General features: G+C 41.3%; 2 protein-coding genes across 2 annotated transcripts; one reads left to right on the top strand and one right to left on the bottom strand.

Annotated features, from left to right (window-relative positions):
• Positions 1-13,874: 13,874 nt before the first annotated feature.
• On the bottom strand, positions 13,875-18,646 carry prdx6 (peroxiredoxin 6). Its single transcript, XM_086047764.1, has 5 exons — positions 18,477-18,646; positions 16,960-17,116; positions 15,067-15,210; positions 14,197-14,343; positions 13,875-14,114 (listed from the first exon to the last, which is right to left on the bottom strand). Exons 1-5 carry the CDS (start codon positions 18,566-18,568, stop codon positions 13,989-13,991), a joined length of 666 nt encoding a protein of 221 aa, XP_085903890.1. The 5' UTR covers positions 18,569-18,646; the 3' UTR covers positions 13,875-13,988.
• Positions 18,647-19,429: 783 nt separating this feature from the next.
• On the top strand, positions 19,430-21,616 carry plpp6 (phospholipid phosphatase 6). Its single transcript, XM_086047762.1, has 2 exons — positions 19,430-20,223; positions 20,482-21,616. Exons 1-2 carry the CDS (start codon positions 19,725-19,727, stop codon positions 20,847-20,849), a joined length of 867 nt encoding a protein of 288 aa, XP_085903888.1. The 5' UTR covers positions 19,430-19,724; the 3' UTR covers positions 20,850-21,616.
• Positions 21,617-22,258: the final 642 nt, after the last annotated feature.

Genomic DNA, 22,258 nt, shown 5'->3' with positions numbered 1-22,258 from the left:
GTGAAAACAATATATTAAAAATGTAATTTATGTTTAAGTAAGACCAGGGAGAAAGGTGAAAGGCTGGTCACTAGCTGGTTGGCAAAATGACTTGCTGACAGACTACCTTCTCTCATGTTGATGATTTCGCTTCAGATGGTATATGCACTTTCTTCTTTCATGATTGGTTTGATTAAGGACAGATCTGAAATCTATCGTGTAAGTAAAGTGCCGTTAATCCCGATGGATTGTCCTTTAAAATACTTTCAAATACTTCATTTTTCATTCTTTTTTATTTTACAAAGGAATCGTAATCGTAATCGTAAAATCGGGTACGAGAGAAAATAATCGGGATTTTCTTGTTACGTAAAATCGATATATATATATATATATATATATATATATATATACTGCATATATTTACTTATGATTCATTTACATTTACAATAATTTTCTACCAACTATCGAAAGCTGCAAATGATTGGAAACACACTGAAAATGAATGAAGGCATTTTTGGTTTGGTTGAAGACTCAGCCCTGTTTGCACCCCTAATCAACTTCCAATCCCCAACGAAGGACGACACAGAAGAAAAATGTTGGAATGGGCTGCTTGAAAAATGAGAGTCCTTGACCCTTTGTTACCTCCGGGGATGGATGATTGCATGCTCCCCCTCCATCCAATGGCCACTCCCTTCCCCCCATAAAAAGCTTTAAGTACAAGGCTTGTTGTTGGGCGTGGTGCTTTCTTGAAGTGTGTGTGTGTGTGTGTGTGTGGGGGGGGTGTTCTCAGCTGCCTCCATTAGCCTCTAATAGGGATGTCACTCTGGGGCTTTTAACTCTGCTTGTTAGCACACGGGGACTCCCCCCCCTCCCTTTTAGGCGTCCATTAGCATTGGCATTACCCATCATGCATTGCACACGCCTTACCTGAACACCTGTGACATGTCCTGCACACACATACACCGAGCGTCCAAATCTTGGCGGTGTGCCCGGGCGCCAGGTGGATGCCCGCTGATTATTGAAGCTCAGTGCTAATAATGAAGACGTGGTAGCCCCACTTGATGCCTGATAGAAATTGGAGAGAAAAAATTGGAGAAAAATTTGTCGGCACCGAGGTTATTACATTCATTCAACGAAAACGAAATGAAATAACGGATGATGTGAAACAAGAGCAGGCCTATGATATTCCAAGTAGCCGAAGCAGGTGAATAACGACAAGAAGACGGGAAAGGAATATGAAGAGACCGCAAAAACAAAACAAAAACGAAGAGACATGAGGGGGTGGTGCACTTTTGTCCTTGTTAAAGCGCGTCCATCTGGTCGCCATCTGAGCTCCTTGTGGATTTTTTTTTTTTTTTTTTTTTATTGACGCTCTTATATCTTGGCAGGCTCGGCCAGGGGGCCAAGGGGGGTCGGCTTACCTGCCAAAACACAACCATCAGGCTAGATTTTTTTTTTTGCTCAAGTGTAGTTTGTAATCACATGATTGCTTTCATATTGGAACCGGCCAAAAGTGGTACGATTTGGAGTTTGGAGTACGACGCGCACGTGTTTGGCTGTTTCTTTGGATTTTTGTTGTGTGGGAAGGAAGAGTAGCGATGTGATGACAAGTGGAACTTACTGACCTTTTTGGGGTCTTGGTGGAGGTCCTTGTTAAGAATGAATGCACAAACCAACTCATAACTTCTGGATAAGTGAACCTGGACCAACCCCCGACGCGATTGCCAAAATCCACAAGTGACGGATACCCTGTCATTTTATTTAAGGAAGCGAAAATGTGCCCCCTCACTTTTTTTTTATTAGTTATTAATTCAATATTTTATCATTTTTATTTGTGAAAAATTGTGATCAATGTGCGCCACCTGGAACTTTTTTAAATAACGAACAGCAAAAATTTGCGAGCGATGCACCCCAAGCAGCTAGCCATTAGCAAGTAGCTGTTAACGTAACCATGGCAGTAACCATGGCAACCAGAAACTTTCTCTGCATCACCTTAAGAGGTTTACCATCCTCTTGTACTCGGCGTCAACCCCATAATGAGCGACTGGAATCGTCCATCGCGCTTCTATTGGTGAATCAAGCCAGCCAGCTATCAGCAGCTGTGGTGGCTAACGCTAACAACTCCACTGCTAACATGGCGTCTTACTTTGTAGAAGGAGCAGGGAATTTGGACGCCATTTCAGAAAGCGCACAAGAATATGCGGGTAGTTGTCTTTTTTAGTTTGCGAATGGCCATTTGCCAGTCGGTTTCACTTTTCATGAGAACTCAAACACACAAAATTCAACGTCTCAGCCGCTAATTTCTTTTGATCCTTTCCCACATAGTTCATTAGGCTTTTCCCCCCCCCCTTTTTCTGCTGTTTTTGTTTGACTTGCTAACCCTCCAAACCAAATTGCCTTTTCAGACCTTTCGCTCAACATTTCAACTGGAAATGCGATGAAAGGGGATCGGGTTTCCGCGGGCGAGGGGGATTTGATCTTTGGATGTGAACGCGTGCGTGTGCGTGTAGCGGTGTGTGCGTGAGTGTGCGCGTGAGTGTAACTGGAGCTTATTAAGTTTGGAGGATTACACAAAAACTAGCCGAGCAATATGTGGCTGAGTGGGTGGCGCATCTTCAAAGGAAGACGCCAAGTTTAATTGTAGCTTTTTTTTTTTTTGGTTGAAAACATGCATTTTTAGTTATTCATAAACGTACAACTTTATTCTTGAACATATACCACTAATATTATCAAACTTGACAATGTGTTTATTTTTTTCTTGAAAATGTACAACTTGAAAATCCTGAAAACCTGCGGTTACATAAAAAAAACAACAATATGCAATTTTCTTGAAAGTGCAGTGCATGACTTTTTAAAAGAATTTATATATTTTCTTAAAGATCTTTGTTTTCTTTAAAACTTTTGCAAAGCGGTACAACTTTTTTCCTCCCTAAAAAATAGATGACTGTGCAGATATGGAGCCCCTAAAGTGACATGCGCATAAAAAAAAAAAAATTTAAAAAAATCAGTTTTTGCCCAATATGTTCAAATTAGTTGTTCTTTTTTTAAAAAAATTTAACCAGATTTTTGTCTTTTTTGTCAATTTGTGCAATTCTTCATCAGAGTATTTTGTACTTTTTTTGTTGCCTTTTATTTTACATTGTTAGCCAGATTTATATCTGTTTTTGTGAAAATGTTGCTAATTTTTTCCTTTAAATTAGATTTTTGCCGGATTTATGATGTCTGTGTTGTCTGTTTTTGCCAGATTTTGTCCTTTTTTTTTTTTTTTTTTTTTCGCATGTGAAGGAGTACGTGGGGCGTTTGGGGTGGGTGGCGGAGTGAAGACAGATGTGCCGGGAGATTGTAGCGGTGGGAAAGATTAGCGGGACAGCTGCGGGCGGCGCAGCTACTCTTACAAAAAGTTTTGGCTGCAGTTCAAGTTTCAGCTACTCTTCCCTGTGGTGCATTGTCGCTCTCTCTCTCTCTCTCTGGCTTGCTCTCTCTCACTCGCTGTGCTTGACATTTGCCAAATAGTGAGCCTGCGGTCCATTTGCGAAGGTCAGGCTTGACGTGACAGCCGTCAGGTGTGAGGCTGGGAAAAAGAGAGAAAGAGAAAGACAAAGATGGGAGTGCGATGGGAGGCTGCGCTTAGTTGAAATGCAACCAGAGCAGGCAGGTGACAGGGCAAAAAAAATTGCATGTTATTAAAAATAAACAGTTTTCCAGAAAAGATGTTTATCGAAAATACATGGCTATTTTTTTTTTTTTTATAAATATGACTTTTAACATAACAGAAAATATTTTGACTTTTTCTTTTTTTTATGACTTTAGAAAAATTATATAATTATATTCTGGAAAAAAAATTGGAGAGCAAACCTTTTGTTCTTTTCAGCGTGCGCGCGTGTGTGCGCGTGAGTCAGTCAACTGGCTTCAACTTGTCCTGTTGAGCGTACAAGAAAGCTTTTGTTTGGCAGCAGGACAGCATGTAATTTGCTCTCACTTCCTGTTTGGCAGCCACTAAAGACAAATGATAAGACGATAAGACACTCGAGTGGCGCTCCACGAGGTCGTCTGTCAAACTCAGTCGTCCCTGAAAGAAACATCTTTTCTGCTCTTATCACTTTTTTTGTGGAAGTATGCAACTTTTTTTCTGGAAATTTTCCCTCGTTTTAAATGAACCTATGCAAAAAACAATCTTGAAAATATACAATGTTTTGTTGAACCTATAGAATTTGTTTTATGGAAATAAATGATTGTACTAAAATTAAGCAACCTTTTTTTTTTTAATACATTTTTTTAAAAAACAACTTTATTCTGGAAAACATACAACTTTTCCTTAAAAAATTAAAGTTCAATGTTGAAAATAGGATCTTTTCCTTAAAAATATTTAAAACAGCTGCCATTTTTTGTTAAATATTTGACTTCTTCTGGATATGCATTTTCCCCAAAAAATATTAGACTATTCCTAAAAATATACTGTACAACTTCAGAAAAACATTTGACTATTTTTCTGAAAAAAAAAAAGGTTTTCTTTAAAAGACTTGACTTTTGACGAAAGGTTTGGACATTTTTCTTGAACAAATTTGATTTTTTTTTCTTTAAATGATCTATCGTTTTTTTTTCCCAAAAGAATTTACTTTATTCATGAAAAGTTTGGCCTTTTTGCTAAAAGATGTGACGTTTTGTGATTTGACGTTTTCTTGAAAATAATTGACTTTTCACAAATGATTAGACTTTGGCTTCTACTCAAAAATATTATTTTTTTTCCCTTGGAAGATCTTATGCTTTTTCTTGAAAATATTTGACATTTTTCTCTCTCCAAAAAATGTGACTTATTTTTTTTAAGAAATGATTTGATCTTTTTCTTGAGATTTGAATTCTTATCTTGACAAGATTAGACTTTTCTTGAAATGATTTGACTTTATTCTTGAGATCAATTTATTCCTTTAATATTTGACAGTTTTCTTGGGGGAAAAAAAATCCCCCAAAATGACCTTTTATTATCAAAATGTACATGTTTCTCTCAAAATATTCTACTTTTTTTGTGGAAACTGACTTCTTTTTTAATGAAACTATACATCAGTTCTCATTGCGCACCCACCTTCCCAAAAACGCTGTATTCGGTATTTATAAATGGTGTGAAAACATGCTTGACATACGTGTTTATAATCAATCGCCCTCATATATATACTACCAGTATATAACATATTACCGTGTGTGTTTATTCATCATGGAAGAAACCAAAGTCTTGTGCGTGCGTGCGTGCGTGCGTGCGTGCCAGGCATTGACTTCATCACCTGACGCTGCCCGTGACCTAAAGGTTAACAAGCCAGAGACCATGTACACACACTCACACCTACACACTCGCACACCCACGCACACACCGATGCAAAGGCATGGCTTGATGCTTTCCAGGCGCACTCTCCTCCCTCCTGTTCGGCTTGGCACCCTCGCCCTCTCTCCCACAAACACACGCATGCGCACAAACGCACACGCGCACACTCCCTTCACCACCAGCGCCTGCTTATCAAATGTTTTTTGCCTCTTCAGCTTCCATTTTCCCATGCACAGACAAAACAGTGCGGCGGTGCCAAGGGGCGGTGTGGAGGGGGGCGGTGGGAGGTGGGAGGGGGTGGGGGGGGGGTTTGGCTTCCTGCACTTCGCTCCTCCAGAGACCCCCTCTGGGGGCGGTTATGGCCCTGCAGGCTTCCTCCGCACCTTTACTCGGTGATGACAAGATGGAGGACAGGACACACTCACACACACATGCACACTAGTCTTGACCTCAGGATTGGGATGAACTTTCGAAGGAGCAACACCCCCCCCCCCCTTAAAGCGGAAATCAACCCAAACATATTTTTTTCAAGAATATGTTCTATGCATGCCCACTAGTTGAAACACGGAATTCTGATTAATATTGCGTTTGTGGGATATGAGTTAAGCAGCAAAATCCATTTTGGCGGCCATTTTGTCATTTCTGTCGACTGAAAATGACATCACAAACGCTCTCAGGTAACGACCGATCACGGCTCAGCTTCAGCAAACAGGTAAGCCGCGAGCAACTGTGACGTCATTTTCAGTCAACAGAAGTGACAAAATGGCCGCCCCCGGAGATGGCTAAAAACGGGTGGATTTTGCGCCTTAACTCATTTCCCACAAACGCAATATTAATCAAAATGCCGTGTTTCAACTAGTAGGCCTGCCTGGAACATATTCTTGAAAAAAACATGTTTGGGTTGACTTCCTCTATAAGCTCTCCTTGTTGCACACACTCACCCGCTTCACACTCACACGCGCACAATAAACACACTCTCGCGTGCACTCTCTCACACGCGCTGGCCTAATGTGAGATAGATGCTATTGTTTTGACGCGGCCTCATAAATACGTAGCGCCGGCTGACAGGGCCTATTAGCGCCTGCAAAGCAGCTTGATGAATGCGAAGTTAAAAGTGCAATCTGTCTCTCGCTCTCTTTGCCTATCTTGATGTCTCTCTATCAATACGGCCATCTTCCTCCTCTTCTTCCTCCTCTCTATTAGAGACACATTGATCACCTCACCTGACTAATGGCTAAGGGTGTCTGGGCCTTTAAAAAGTAGCCCGCCACAGCAGTGCCAAACGCTTCATCACCGCCGTGACAAGGCAAATGGCTCCTCTGCTAATAAAGTACGTCTGTACTCCATACAAGTGTGTGTGTGGGGGGGAGGGGCTGGGGGGGATTTGGTCAGGCGTGAGCGTGGGTGTGTGGGTGTGTGTTGAGAAGGTTATTAATGACTTAAAGTGGTTTAGTAGGAGGAGTGCTGGTGGTCTGCCATTCTTGTTGAGTTGTGCGTCGCATCTGCTAATGGCACAGCGTTATGATCGCCCGTAAGAGTTGTTGCATTACTTTTGCTTTTTTTTACCTTTAAAATGGATTAATTAAAAGGTATTTATTCATGTTTTATTCTGGATTCATTCATTTCATGAAATGAGTTATTTTAAATAACATCTGAAAATTTGTATAATAGAAAGTGTATGTCCACATTTCACATTTTTGTATGTACCTGTATTTTATTAAATACAGTAATAGGTCAATCAGTTAAAATGACATTAATTGTCCTTGATGAAATATTTCATTCTTATTTGTCATTTCATTAAGTAAACATTTATCTATTCTGTATTTATTTATTCATTGATCTAATTTGATAAATAATTATTTTAAAGAGAAAGTATTAAAATCCTTCATTTCACGGAGATGTATGTTTTATTTATTTTGAAATAATTCGTCATTCAAATAATAAACTATAAAATAGCACAAATTAATACAACTGAGTCACCGTATACCTGTCCAGATTTTGTTACCATGACGACAATTAGCAGCTTCTACTTGCGGAAGAACCCGCAGTGTGACAATTAGCAAAGCCTGCTAAGACAAGAAAAGCATTTTCACTCACGCCGGCAGCACTTCATATACTAAACTGTGTGTATGTGACACATGGACTCATCACCAAACAAATCCACCGCCCCCGTCTCATCTTGTCGACAACTTCATCGAGCAATTAAATACGCACCGGTTCCCCCAAACTAGCGCTGTTAGCTAACTAATCTGTGTTCCAACAAAATCAATGCCGCTCTGCTTACCTTGTAAGATTTGACATAATAGCAACGACGTCACACCTTGGAGGCATGTGGGTTTTTCGGCACCGTAGTGCCTCTGTATCATACTGTATTAGACAGTACCATTGCTTGAAAGTGGCTCCGGATCTTCCCCTCTTGAAGTTACCTAAAGTATGTTTTTTGGAATACGGGAGAAAGGACCTGGAGAAAGTCCACACAGAAAGGCCGGAGGCCGAATTTGAAACGACCAACTATGAGGTAGACTTGCTGTCCACTTGGACACCGTGCCGCCCCAAAATAAACCAGAAAGCAGGAAAAGAACTAAAGAGAGCCCTACAATTACAACTACCCTCCCACCCCCAAGTGCTGTTTTTCATCTGCTGTGTTCTTTTCCGCATGTTTATTTTCCTAAAAGCAGAGGGCAGCCCGTGTTACAGGGCAACAAGGAAAACACGGAAGAGGTGCTTGTGAAACTCTATCGCTGGAGGGAAAACAGGCTTGTGTGCGTGTCAAAGAAAGGGCGGGGCCATAGCGTTGGCAAGGTATACCAGATGAAAAGAAGTGGCAAAAAAATACATAAGTGTATTGTATATATCGTCGCTGTCCTGCGAAAAACACTTCTCTTATTTTGGAAACTTTTTAAATTAATGCGATGTCTGTAACGCGGAAACACCATTCATGTAAAAAAAATAAGAAAAATGGAGAGAAAAAAAATGGAGATAAGTATTTTTCACATGACGGTGACGATATTCAAAACATGTACACAGTATATATACATATAATTCAGCTTTAAATTTTGCTCTGGAAATTTTCTGTGAAAAACAAACAAAAAAAAAAAAAAAAGACTACAAAAGCAAACAATTCTAATTTTCTACAAGAACATTTCAAACAATTTCCATTTGATACTAATCTCTTCTGAAACAAATGCTTGAAAAGTCCAACAATTTGAATTTGTTACAGCCGACGAGCAAGCCCTGCGAAACTCGCCGGCTGTAGGGAAAACGGGCCCGCTGCCACTTTTTGCGCACGTGCGTGGCAAAGAATGGGCAGGGCGAGGTACCACAGGAAGAAAACTGGGAGAAAGTTGACGAGGGAGGTCGTGTGAGGCAGTGTCGCCACGGCAACTGTTTAGGGTTTGGGATGAGCCCCCCCCCCCCTGCTTTTAACCATAATGGGGCTGGTAATGAAACCAGTCTGGCTTTCCTGGCTCACACACAAATACGTAGGGAGAGCCGAGTGACTAACACATGTTTTGCTTTAGAACTTGTTTATGTTCATCCAGCGAGGAGAGAGCGCAGCCTATCAATTAAAACCACCGTCATAAAACAACAACAAGCGAGAATAAAGGGGAAAAAAAAAAAAAGTACAACTGCTGGATGTGATGTACGGCAACACCGTACAAGCAGCTCAACTCCATTTTCAGAGAGCTTTTTTTTTGTATTTTCATATTTGTATGGATCATACGCACAACCACCAAGGGTTTTCTATTTTACAGAAACAGACTTTAAAAAGATTCGACAAAAAAAAAAAAAAAAAGTCGCATATGTTTGGGCTTATCCTCCTGTTAGCATTTGACATTTGATTACACCCCAAAAAAGTACTTATTCCGTAAGTATCCACCTAGCACAAGTTAAATATTATTCTTATGTTTCGGGTTAAGTGAATGGACACATTTCATTTGATTTAAAGTGGCCTTGTTTTGTGCTCCAGTATTTGGATTATGTTTGGGTCAGCGGTGATGCTTTCAAAGTGAACACATCCGACGCTCACTCGCCGCCTTGCTTCTGATTCATTCACCGCTCTCGATGCCAAATGCCGCACGATGTTTCCCAAAAATAAAGGCTTTTACCATATTTATAGACAGCGGGTTTAGAATTGTTGACGGCATTGTGTTGAAAGGTTACGTTAGGTCGGTTTGACACAAATTGGAGGTGGAGCTCCGTTTGGGGATTTCCCCTGCTTGCCTGCCTGGCGTTTTCTGGCACTCCTTCTTGTTGTTGTCTACAACCTGGATAAATGAGTAAGATGTTTTCAGGGTAAAAGTTGAAGATTTGTGAGGGGGGGATAATAAGAAAATATGTTGCCTATTTGAGGAAAAGTTATATTTTAAAGAAAAAGATCCTATTTGAGAAAGTTATTTTCAATTAAAAAAAAAATGGATATAAATAAACATATTTAACAAAAAATAGTGTATATTTTCAGCAAGAAAAATATACACTTTTGAAAAGTCATATTTCAAATAAAAGAATTAAAAAGCTCAACAACAAAAAATTAAATGAAAAAAGTTGGATATTTTCAACAAAAATGGTGTCTCATTCCGGCTGTGTTTTGCAGTTTCCCAGAGCATTATTTTGAAACTCTCCATTTGTGTTTCCCAAAGTCTCTACGCTATATCATAGCTCATTGTATAGCCGCAAGAACACAGTTGTTCATTGTCCTGGTGCTGGCTCGTTCCCAAACTCAGCACTCGGGGAATTTCGGGCCAATTTTTCCTGCGCTCGAAACAGCAAAAATCCAATGGATACCTTTGGCAGAACACGCCACTTAAAAGTCACATACTGTAACACCCCTCCTGCATTTTTAACAACCAAACTCAAATAGAGCGCTTTGTTTTATTGCATCCACTGCGGTTACTGCTCTGCGGGGAGCGTTTAAAAAAAACCAGCACAGGAACAATACGTGTACTGTGGCGCCGCGTTACAGTATCGGGACAAGCGTTGTGCATTGAAAAGCTCACGTTTGGTTACTTTGACTGGAAACGAATGACCCTTGTAATAGAGTTTATATCCCCGTGCTTTGCTATCACGGTTTATCTCCTTTGAGCAGCCTACTCTTTTTTGCACAGGAAATGCATTAAAAAGTTTGTACTGGAGAGAGAAATCTCTAACAGTTCTCATGAACTCTGTTGGCTCTTGAGAGCGTTTTGTGTTCTACGTTTGTTTTCTCTTGCCACTCATAAAAGAAATTCATTTAGACCAATAGTAAAGCCTCAGAGGCTCGTATAATGTTAAAAAATAATAACATGGAAAGTTGACTGAATGGGGGAAAGGTAAGCAAATATGGAGTCTACGCTTTTTGACACATACAGTTACAAAATAAAAGTATGTAAACCCTTTGGAACGCTCAGGACTTCTGCATTAAGTGCTCATAAAATGTTATCTCACCTTCATCTAAGTCACAATAATAGAACAAAACAGTCTGCCTAAAGTAATAACCTCCTAAAATCTATGTTTTGCATTGGACACACCGCAGAAATAATGACAGTGCAGGGTGGAAAAAATATTTGAAGCGATTCAACTTTAAGCTAATTGGATATGATTTGAGGTGTTGGTTAAAGTTGAGGCAGATCCTGAATAGTCGTCTGAACGGCAAGAATATGATCCAGGCCAATAACACCTGTGTCCTGCCAGAAATCAGACACTCCGCTGGCATAATACCCTGGCCAATGGAAGAGATGCAAGACACTGATATCAAGCCAAAAAAATCTCCGGACAATGCATCAAAGGTTCCACCCCAAGTCCAGCATCCTGAAGCTGTACAAAAAGTGAAAAGGGAAGGACCGAGAACTAGTGAGCATCACAGGCATGATCCAGGAGGAAACAACTGCTTTCCAAAACAGATGCCCAGTAAGGAGAAGGAGCCAGATGGACGATCATGGAAAGACAAGCCCTGGCATGGTATGTACAACCGACATACGTAAGAAGTGGCTGACAACAACAACAAAAATATCAGTGGCTGGAAAAGGCTACAATGAAAGACAGTACTGAGGCACTAATCATGGCAGCACAAGAACAGGCCCTACACACAAGATCAATAGAGGTCTACCGCATCAGACAGGATAACAAAGTAGCAGGAATTCTGCACCGGAACATCTGGATCAAATATGGACTGGAGGTCCCGGAATCAAGATGGCAGACACCACCAAAGGTGATTGAGAACAACCAGACCAAGATCCTGTGGGACCTCCCGATCCAGACTGACAGATTGGCGGTGGACAGGCATCAGAAGACAGCGGTCGTGATAGAAGCAACAATCCCGAGTGATCGTAACATCTGGAAAAAGGAACATGAAAAGCTGGAGAAATAAAAAATAATTGGACAAAATGTGGATGGTGAGTGCCATAGTGGTGCCAGTAGAGATCGGGGCACTGGGGGCAGTGACCCACAAGCTGGGCGGACAGCTCGGCAGATACCAGGGACAACATACGACATCTCTGTCTAGAAAAGCGCAATACTGGGAGCAACAAAAATCCTGCGCAAAACCCTTTGGCTAAGGAAGTAAGCTTGAAGGAGATACACAGACAAAAGTTGGATATCTTCGAGAAAAAAGGAAAAAAAAGACATGGAAAAGTCATAACCTTAGTAGGTGATGTCTATTTTCAACAAAACGTATACTTTTGAGGAAAAGGCCGCAAGCTTATCTCATTACACTGGTTTCCATCAACATCACTTGGTATGGTTATTCTGACCACCAATGTACCAATCCACCCGCACCACCCCAGCTCCTTGGAGCCTTTCTACTTCATTTACAGTCTTGAAAACAACTCAAACATGATCCACCCTCACACTAAGCAGAGCCTGACTCGTCAAATCCCGCCCATAAATCCTCATGGGGGGGGGGGGGGGCTCCGATGTGACAGAATATGAGTGAGCGCTTGTTTTGCTTATCAATCCTCAGGAAAAAAAAAAATGGAGTCTTGCTAGTCTGAGGTGGGCAGGTTGGGGGGGTAGGGGGGAATATCTTCCCTGAGATGGAGCGGGGGAGTTTGGTGGGAGGCCAGTCCTTTCACAGCACTGTTTATGTCTTTGATCAGCCCTACTACACATACGTGTACATGTGTGAGCATGTGTGTGTGTGTGTGTTTGCAGCTGGTACGGGGCTTGGTGTTGTATTACCACGCTGGAGGAGGCTCCAGGATGACAGATGAACATAGAGGGGACGGGGTGGAGCGGGGCGGGGGTAAAAAGGAGGGCAGTTGAGCCAGCGTCTGACACCCCGTAAGCTCTTCTTATGCTGGCTCGCTATTAGAAGGCTATTGTTGTTGCGCTAAGCTATGGCACAAATGCATTTGATCAGTACTGCTGTCTACACAATGTGGCTGTTGTTCACCGTGATAGACAAGACGAAGAGGAGGAGGAGTGGATGGAGTGCACTCCCGCCAATAACACTACTGCTGGGTACAGGTTGGAATCTTGGCAAGCCTGTATTTAAAAAAAAAAAAAAAAAAAAACAAGAAAAAAAGTTGTATGGTTTTAAGAAAAAAGTAGTACACAATGTTTCAGCAGGAATAGCAAAGATCTGCTCAACCCCAAAGGAGATTTATATTTGCGTATTGGTGGCGGAAGATGATGCCAAAGCACTACTTTTTTGTGAGATGGCGCTTTGATGCCATCTAGTGGCATCTTACAGGGGTGCCGAAAGAGCACAAGAACAGCAAATTAGTTTTTCAGAAAATACTGTAATGAGGATAACTTGGTAACTTGATAACCCAAACAAAATGCTAAGTGACTTTGTGTGGAGCAAATAATGATAATACAATCATAAAAAGTGCATATTATGAAGGAAAACATTTTTTTGAGAAAAAGACTCATGTGGTCACTTATTTTCAAAATGGCTTTTTTTCTTATAAAAAGTGGTATATTTCCAACAGAAACCATTTCAAACGTTAATTAAGGACTGTGTTTTTCCCAATTAAAACATGATTACAACTGTTACTACTTTTGGGAGTAGAGCACACATGGAAGAATCAGTTCTAACAGTACAGCGTGCATCTAGCGACATCTATTGGTGAAACGTAAAAGTGCAGGACTGCAGTATTCTCTATACCAGTTTTTCAAACTTTTTGAGTCAAGGCACATTTATTTCATTGAAAAAATCCCGCGGTACACCACCAGCTGAAATAGTGAAAAAAAAAAAAGATCATTTTAACTATATAAGTGTTATATTGTTTATATCAGCTTTTTTTTAACATTGAATAATGACATATTACAACGTCTTGAATAGGAATTAAATAAAAACAAATAAAGTATTTTCTAATGTTTCATGTTGATACTCAGTGTGAAACATGGGCCTCATTGGATAAATATGCGTCACTAATTCGCTTGTCTCTAAACAAAGACAACTAGCTACTTGCTGCTGCCACCTGCTGGCATGGAAGAGTACTACAATGTAGTAAAAACATGATTACGCTGCCAGGCGCACAGGGACACGAATTAGATAACGACACACCTGACAATATCTCGCGGCACACTGCTCCATACCGGGTAGCACAACGAAACTATTGCACAGCAGAGAAAAACGGGAAAGCCAGCTTATTTTGAATTGAAGTGCAAAGGTTATTTATTATGGGATGGTCGAGAAGGCACTAACTCTTGTGTTTATTGTTGCGGTGGACTATTTTGACTTCTTTTGTGATTCGGGAAGGGCTGATGGTCTTCAGAGCTGAGTGTAGCGCAGGTATTTTTTCCCAGAAGGCACCTCTTTAGTGGTCACCCCGTTGGGGAAAAGAGCGGCGGCGTCAGCGTCGGAGAGGTTGGGAAGCACCATGACTTTGTCTCCGGGCTGCAAGACGAGAGAAAGTCCGTCCCGCGGCTGTGATGGAAACGCGAAGCGGAATGCGGGAAAGGGCGCAAGCGCAGCGTACCTTCCAGTCGACGGGCGTGGCCACCTTCTTCTGCGCAGTCAGCTGCAGCGAGTCGATAACGCGCAGCAGCTCGTCAAAGTTCCTCCCCGTAGTGGCCGGGTAGAGGATGGACAGCTTCAGCCGCTTGTCGGGTCCGATCACGAACACCTGGACAAAGAAATGTCACAAGCGTCGGAAAAGGATGTGCTGTGTGATGGTTTTTTTGTTTTTTTTCGGGCGTCTTTTTGTCTGTGTGTGTTTCTTGTTTGTGTCATTGTTTTGTTTTGTTTTTTATCATGATTGTTTTTAGTGTTTTGCTTCATGTGTTTTGTCCACGTTGTTTTAGTGCATTCGTGTGTGTGTTTTTCTACATGTGTACGTTTTTCTGGTGTGTTCTTTGGTGTGTTTTGTAGATGTGTTTTTGTTGTGTTTGCTTCATTTTCATGCGTGTGAATGTATGATTTTGTTGTGTCTTTATTTGTATTCTTTTAATTTGCCTGTCCTTACTCTGCCATCTGCAGCCATGGTCGGCATGATTGCAAAAGAGAATTTGTTCCCGACTACCTAAAAAAACTCACATTTTTCATGTGGTTTTTTTTTTTTTTTTTTTGGTTTGTGAGTCTTGTTGTTTGTGGCTTTTTGTTTGAGTGGTTCTGTGTTTTGTTTTTGTTTTTTCAGCTTGGGAACAATAAAGAAAAGCGACTTCTTGACGCCTTTTTGCTGGGTTTTCCGAATACAAAAAAAATCTGAATCTGAATTCATATCGCAAGAGGGCAGACATCAGATCTGCCTTTGCCTTTTACACAGAACTCTCAAAAGGCAGAATAATGTCAGTAAAAAGGCTCATTCTTGTTCAGCGGGCCGTCTATTGCGACAACACCGGGTTCTTACACAGCGAGCGGTGAGCGGGATGCCGTGGCAGTCGGTCTCGTCGGGGTCCAGCATTCCCAGCTTGGTGGCCAGCTCCCTCTTGTCGTCAGCAATGATGGGGAAGGGCAGATCACTCGAAGCCTGACTGTTGAAGGCCATGACGTCCTGCACACAGTAAATGTCACAAATGTTTAATTACAGTGCATGAAGCAGTGAGTTACATTGTGTATGAAATGAGGTTTTACAGTATGTAAAAACAGTAAAATTACTCATACATAAAAAGTCCATTCAATTACAAATGATGTTAACGCATTCAATAAATTGTCACTTAATCAATGCAAATGTGAAGAATATGAGCACATAACTGAAATTAATTGATTTATTTTAATTTTTTTTTAAACCCAGTAATAAAAAATTTAAAAAGCTGATGTGCCACAGTTGTTTTCAAAGTGCCCAAAATTAAATACATTAATAAATTATTAAATCACATATTAACACTTGTATATACTATGTATATACATCACACATTTCAATTAATTAGAGGGCAAATTAAATAATTCAAATTTAATTGGCCTTGTTCATTTGTAGGATAAAGTAAATAAAAATGATTCGTTAACTACATTTTTTTTTTTTTTTTTTTTTTTTTTTTAAATAATCACTGACCACAGTGTCACAAGAGAAGTTGCAAAAGCTCCAAAGTTCAAGTTGGGTAAACAATAAACGTGCCGCCTTGGAGTGACTGAAGCACTTTTTAATTCATCCTATTTTGAGTCATCTTCAAAGTTATCCATCCGGAAGGCTTGAAGATTAAAGTTTGATGACCTCGACAGGCAGGTTATGGCTTGCGTTTCAAAGTTACGCAACACAAACAATGCAGCACAAACAATACACAGGCACACGCACTCTCACACTGTTACTCTCGAGCAGTGCAGTGCAGTAAATGCTACAAAAAATTATTCAAATAGGTTATTTCTATATCGCCGATTCACTTCATGCCGGCGTGGTCTGAAACGTAACCGCCGCGTTGGAGTGCTGGGTGATGCATATCAAAGTAGATTTTTAGCAGGGTCGATTGCACCTCTTAAGGGATTGATGTTCATCGGTCCAACGTTAGTCAAATTATCCATAAATGCAGAAAGTTCAAAACACTTTCTTTTCCAAGGAGTGAACGTCAAGTAAAGACGACTACAAAAGCACAGGGCAGAATGCTTAATGAGTTATAAAACAACCCTAGACTGTCAGATAAATATTTAACAGAATTCAGGGGCACATGTCAACAGATAGTTTCTACTCCACGTAAAACATTAAACAAGGATGGGGTTCATGGGAGAACACCAAGAAGGACGCCCTTGCTGCCTATTAAAGCGGAAGCCAACCTAGACGCATTTTTTTCCGAGAATATGTTCCCAGCAGGCCCACTAGTTGAAACACGGCATTCTGATTCATTTTGCGTTTGTGGAATAGAAGTGAATCAGCAAAATGTACTCATTTTAGCCATCTCTGGGGGCGGCCATTTTGTCTTTTGTCTACTGAAAATGACATCACAACTGCTCACAACGACCAATCACAGCTGACCCGTTTTCTGAATCTGAGCCGTGATTGGTCGTTGTGAGCAGTTGTTATGTCATTTTCAGTCGACAGAAGACAAAATGGCCGCCCCCAGAGATGACTAAAACCGAGTGGATTAACACTTATTCCACAAACGCAATATTTATCAGAATGCCCTGTTTCAACTAGTGGGCTTGCATAGAACATATTCTTGGAAAAAAAATGTTTGCGTTGATTTTTCACTTTAAGAAGAAAGAAAAAAAAAAAAGGAAAAATGCTGTATTCTCAGGACAGATGAAACCAAAGTTGAACACACAATGCTATGTGTGGAGGAAAAATGGCACAGCGTGTGCGTGTGCCCCCCACCTTGCTCCAACCACGGTGATCCTCCACACTGTCGACGGACAGGGCGATCATCTTGACACCGCGCTTGGCGAACTTGTCGCTAAGGTTCGCGGCACACGCCAGCTCAGTGGTGCACACAGGGGTGAAGTCCTTCGGGTGGGAGAACAGGATACCCCATCTGCGCGTTGAAAAGAGACACAGAAAAAAAACTTGCCGAAAAGTTCGAATCAAAGACAATGGAAAGATTCCACATTACAATAAAGTAGACATACAGAAATCCACCACTATTTACAAATTCACCTTTTGTTTTGGGGGGGGGATTATTCACGGCTTTCGGACAAAGATGTTAAGCACTCAGTCGCGATGTTTTACTTCAGCATGTCGCTTTGGGGAGGTTGAATGACACAATTGTTCATTAGAGCTTCTTTGAAAATAGTTATAACAGCACATTAGTCCATGACTGAGTGGGGGGGGGGGTCATTTGCTCATGTGACTTCACACATGACTGAACGATAGACAGGCTCTCGATTTGAAGGTCTCGATGCAAGGAAGCCGTCAAATGGGCTAGGTTTGCATGCGTGTAAAAGGCAGGCACAAAGAGGCTGGGAACCTCAAGGGTGTGCCAACAAACTCGGATGCCCCAGTTCCGACATGAGACACACAATACAAGCCTTGTGTGCATGCTGCTCCCAGGTTTCGCTCAGTGACCAAGTTGAACTGTTGTTATTCCGTCAAAATGAAAGTGAAAATAGAAGATTGAAAAGTTTAATGCTTTCAGCACACCACAAACACATTTAAGGACTACACTTGAATTCCACCAGGCATTATTGACCAAATTGTAAAAGTTGTTTAAGACGACGATACGGGATACATCGATGCACAACTATTATTAATATATGGAAACAAGTATTGTTATAATATTGTATAATGTAATTTTGAGCAAAAGCACTTTCATGACACTGAAGTACGACTATGGATTTTAGTAAACTACTCAAGAGTGACAAAGTAACCAATTACAAAATATCTCTTATTTTCTTTAATTAGTAATGTGGATATGATTTCTAATCACATGTATCTAGAGAAAATTGCTAAAGGCAAAAACATGACTTTAAATAAAAGTACACTTAATTACAAAACTCCAAAATAATGTTTATACATTTCTTTTTAAAGTAGATGCACACTCAAAACTACTCCAAATTTTCAATTTCAATTCAATTTCACTTTCACAATGACAGTTACACAATCTAATCAATTAAATTTAATTTAAAAAATATTCAATTAGAAAACAAACCAAAAAATGTAAAATGACTTAAAGTTACAAAACTACTACTACTGTTACTAATAATAATTATAATATGACTTTTGGTGAGGGGATGGGAAGCAAAGGGGGGAAAATACCCACAAAATCACCAAATGCAATTCAATGTTTTGTTACACAGAAAAGCACACCATCCGGTTGATTCAGCAACTGTCACACGGTCCCGCTTGCATAAAGAACGTTTCGGACATCGTAAAAGACAAGTGTTGGCTCTACTTACGACTTGCCCAGGAATTCGTGAAACGTAATCGGGCCGATGGTGGTGTCGGCCTCGAAATTGGGAAACACGTCACCGAGCAGGATTCCAGGCATGCTTTGCTCTTCTTTGAAGGTCCACGCGTGGGAAAGATTAAGGTGGTTGTGTGGGCTGTAATCAACCCCTTACGCAAATCAAACCCGGAAGTAGGTGTGCTTCGTGCGACTGATATCAACCAATGAGAGGTGAGCACGGGGGAGATATTTTTTTTTATCAGGGAAATAACTTTATTGAAAGAATATACACGACAGTTACAGTGTCGTTGATTTTTTTCTTTTTTAATTTTGAACGGCAGAAATGAAGCAAAGAAGGAATAATGAAAGGAAGACTGGAGGGGGAAAAGCAAGGAAACAAGGATGGTGTGAAAGGAAGAATGGAAGTATGAAAACATGGATGTACGAAAGGAAGTTAGTGGATGAAAAGGAAGGTTGAACGAAAGCAGTGATAAAGGGATGACATGAAAGGGTGGATGTAAGTAAAGAATGAAAGCGAAGCGAAGTTTCGCAAGTAAGAAATGAAAAAGGGGAGGGGCTCACAAAACGTGTATGCTGTCCACAGTCAACACTCAAGAAAGCTGTCTCGAAACCAGAATTTGAAACCCAAACTCAGGCTACAAACCCTATTTTGAAACCCTACTTTTACTTTTTGAAAGTAAGTTGTTTTTAATGAATTTAATTACAATGAATAAAAAAACACATGAATTATAGTCATCATTGTTATGATTGATGACGTTATGAGCAAATGTATTTGTTGCTTTATTTCCAAACAGTGAATATTGTGCTAAAACTGGTAGGAAAAAAATCAAACTCGTTAAAACAAATATCATTTAAAAAAACGTTTTGGGGTTCGTTCATCATAATGCCAAAATTAAATAAAAATGTCATTTTAAATGTAAAACGTTTAAAATTATATTTCGTATTATTGGAAATCAACAAAACAGTCAACTCATTTTGACGATCTACTTCACATTTTATAAATTTAAACAAAAATCATGATCGCAAAGCAAACATTTCTCATCATGTCTTTCGTTGATTATAGAGAAAAACACAACTTCCCAGCAGGCTTTGCGATAGAACAACAAATATGGCGTCCTATAGCTTCGCTACGTGATTTGAATAGTCAACCTTTGCGGTCGACGAGGTAACGCGGCGACAGCCTGCACAACACTGCGGAAACACTCCTACTGCGTTGTCAGCTCGCCGCAACGACAAAATGTCTTCACCGAAGACGAAAACCCCGAGCCGCGCCGGCGGCGTTAGTGTGGGGAGCCCGGTGCTCGGCGGCACCAACAACGGCCCCTACGAGTTCATGTCGCTCACCAAGCCTCTGAGCCGGTCGTCGACGCCGCCTCATCTCCTCCAGCGGCAGAGTTCCGACGCAGCCACTGCGCGGCTCCGCGCCTCGGAGAGCCCCACTCGCCGCCGTGGCTCAAGCTCGTCCACCGGCTCCGTGCCGCCGGAGGAGGACGGCATCCGGCTCAACCCGTCGCTCTTCCGCGTTGCCCTTAGCTCGCTGCTCGCCATCGACCTGTGGCTGTCCAAGAGTCTTGGGGTGTGCGCCCGTGAGGAGTCGTCGTGGGGGAGTGCGCGGCCCCTCATGAAGCTCATCGAGGTGACGGGCCACGGCATCCCCTGGCTGGCTGGAACCGCCTACTGCCTCTACAAGAGCGACAGTGCTGCCGGCCAGGAGGTCATGCTCAACCTCCTCATGGGTAAGTACGTCCGTCTGCTGGACAACCACCTTGGCCAAGGCTCAACAAAAACTGACGGGTAAAGTCGATTTTTAAAGCAGATTTGTGCAAAACTAATGTGTTCCAAGCACATTTATCAAGGAGTGATTTATTCAGTTTTGGTAGAGAGGAAAGACCTCTCCAGGCAAAACTAGTGGGAGGAACATTGATGTCCTACTTCCACATTTGTCAATTCGACCATTCCAAATCAAAATGTTAATTACTATGTTTATTTTCCAGGCCTTCTGCTGGATCTGCTCCTCGTGGCCGTGGTGAAGGCGACAGTACGACGGCGGCGTCCGGCCCACAACCGCATGGACATGTTCGCCACCTTCTCGGTGGACCGCTACTCCTTCCCGTCGGGTCACGCCACCCGCGCCGCCATGTGCGCCCGCTTCCTGCTGGCGCACCTGGTGCTGGCCGCTCCGTTGCGGGTCCTGGTGCTGCTGTGGGCGGCCATGGTGGGGCTGAGCCGCGTCATGCTGGGCCGCCACAACGTCACCGACGTGGCTTTCGGCTTCTGGATGGGCTACTGCCAGTACAACCTGCTGGAGGCGCTCTGGCTCTCGCCTCATAGCCTGCAGGCCCTGCTGGGACACACAGCGTAACAATCAGAGACTTATTGTGATTGTCATCGTTGTGGGAATGCTGAAGAGCACGGACGGACATTTTCGATGCACTACTGCGGGGGCTGTATCATTAAAATTCAGCGCTTTTTTTTTTCCCCCAGTTTCACATCAAAATTTATTAATTGCAAGTATCAGAGTTCAACCTCTCTGCTCTTCAGCATTCACACACAATTTCCATATTCACTGTTGTTTTTATTGTTGCTGCACTTCTGTGAATCATGTGAAATATTTATTGTCCCACAAAAGTGGGTTGTTGGTGCATTCCAATACTTTTAGTCTGGTCCAGTTTTGTATTGTGACTCTTAAAGGCAGTTTTAGCTTTTGCTAAATGCTACTGTTGTTCTGTTGCAATTTGAAAAAAATCACTGGGTTTTTGTTTTGCCATGCAGCACATACTGTAAATACGCACGACTGTTAAGTCATGAGGCACAAGGAGCATGAACATTTTTTTAAGGCTGCGTTCCTTTTTTTCTAAAGGGTGTTCTTCAAAATCAATTGGTTTCTTGCTTCAACGTGGATAAGTATAATCCCTGAAAGCATGAAAATTGTGACCACTAGTTGAGTGATGGAGTTTTGTCTTTTTTTTTTGTAAACCTTTGATTTTTGCTACATCTTCCATTTTGTATTTGGGTTTTGTTCAGAATGATTGAAAATCAACAGCGTTCTTGTTTTGACATGCAGCTCACATTACGTTTTGTGCTTTTGACTGTCAATAATTTTGAATGCTTATAAACAGTGTTCAGTCAGATGAGTATGAAGTATTTTTCCTTTTGGCTTTTTTTTCTATCAGGTGTTCTTTGTTCATCAACAAGGAGAATTCTAGTCAATGAAGGGTGACCAATAGCCAATTGACAAGTGATTTTTTGGGGGGTTTTGTTTTGTTTGTTTTTTTACCTTTCGCCTGGACTATGTCCACCATTTTGTGTTGGGTTCTGACTGTTAAAAATTACCAGCAGGACAAGTGGGCAGGGATGAGTATAAGCGCTAAAAAGTTAAGTGAAATAATGGAGATGACTAAATGGGACAGGAGAATCAAACCAATTCAATTCTTGTGTCACTCCAGTATTTTAGCCTCTGGCTGTGGTTGGCCACCCCTAAATTAGAGGATAAAAGAAGATGCGACGAGACAAGCTGTGGCAGAATACTTAACTGAAAAGATCAAATATCGTATAACAAGAACAAAGTTTGCATCTGCTTATCACTACTGAATATGTTAAGATTGATGATTCCACTAATTCATCAAATAATGATATACAAATTCATTTTGCAATCAAATGTGGGTAGTTAAGCTTGGATAATGACATACTAAGGGCCACTAGTTTGGTATAGTACAAGTCAGTTAAGGTTATTTATACTACAGCTGGAAAAATATTATTTTCATGATAGAT

The sequence above is a fragment of the Filicampus tigris genome, chromosome 12 (assembly GCF_054856515.1).
Source record: "Filicampus tigris isolate MCC_2025a chromosome 12, RoL_Ftig_1.0, whole genome shotgun sequence".
Lineage (NCBI taxonomy): Eukaryota > Metazoa > Chordata > Actinopteri > Syngnathiformes > Syngnathidae > Filicampus > Filicampus tigris.
The sequence above is the reverse complement of the archived record's forward strand: the minus strand, read 5'-3'. Positions and strand labels throughout refer to the sequence as shown.

Excerpts from the sequence above, each read along its gene's own strand:
- prdx6 (XM_086047764.1), bottom strand. The coding sequence starts at position 18,568 with ATGCCTGGAATCCTGCTCGGTGACGTGTTTCCCAATTTCGAGGCCGAC. Across the intron at positions 17,117-18,476 it reads CACGAATTCCTGGGCAAGTC|ATGGGGTATCCTGTTCTCCC; the intron begins GTAAGTAGAGCC and ends TTCAACGCGCAG. Across the intron at positions 14,115-14,196 it reads CCACGCCCGTCGACTGGAAG|CCCGGAGACAAAGTCATGGT; the intron begins GTACGCTGCGCT and ends CTCGTCTTGCAG.
- plpp6 (XM_086047762.1), top strand. The coding sequence starts at position 19,725 with ATGTCTTCACCGAAGACGAAAACCCCGAGCCGCGCCGGCGGCGTTAGT. Across the intron at positions 20,224-20,481 it reads CATGCTCAACCTCCTCATGG|GCCTTCTGCTGGATCTGCTC; the intron begins GTAAGTACGTCC and ends TTTATTTTCCAG.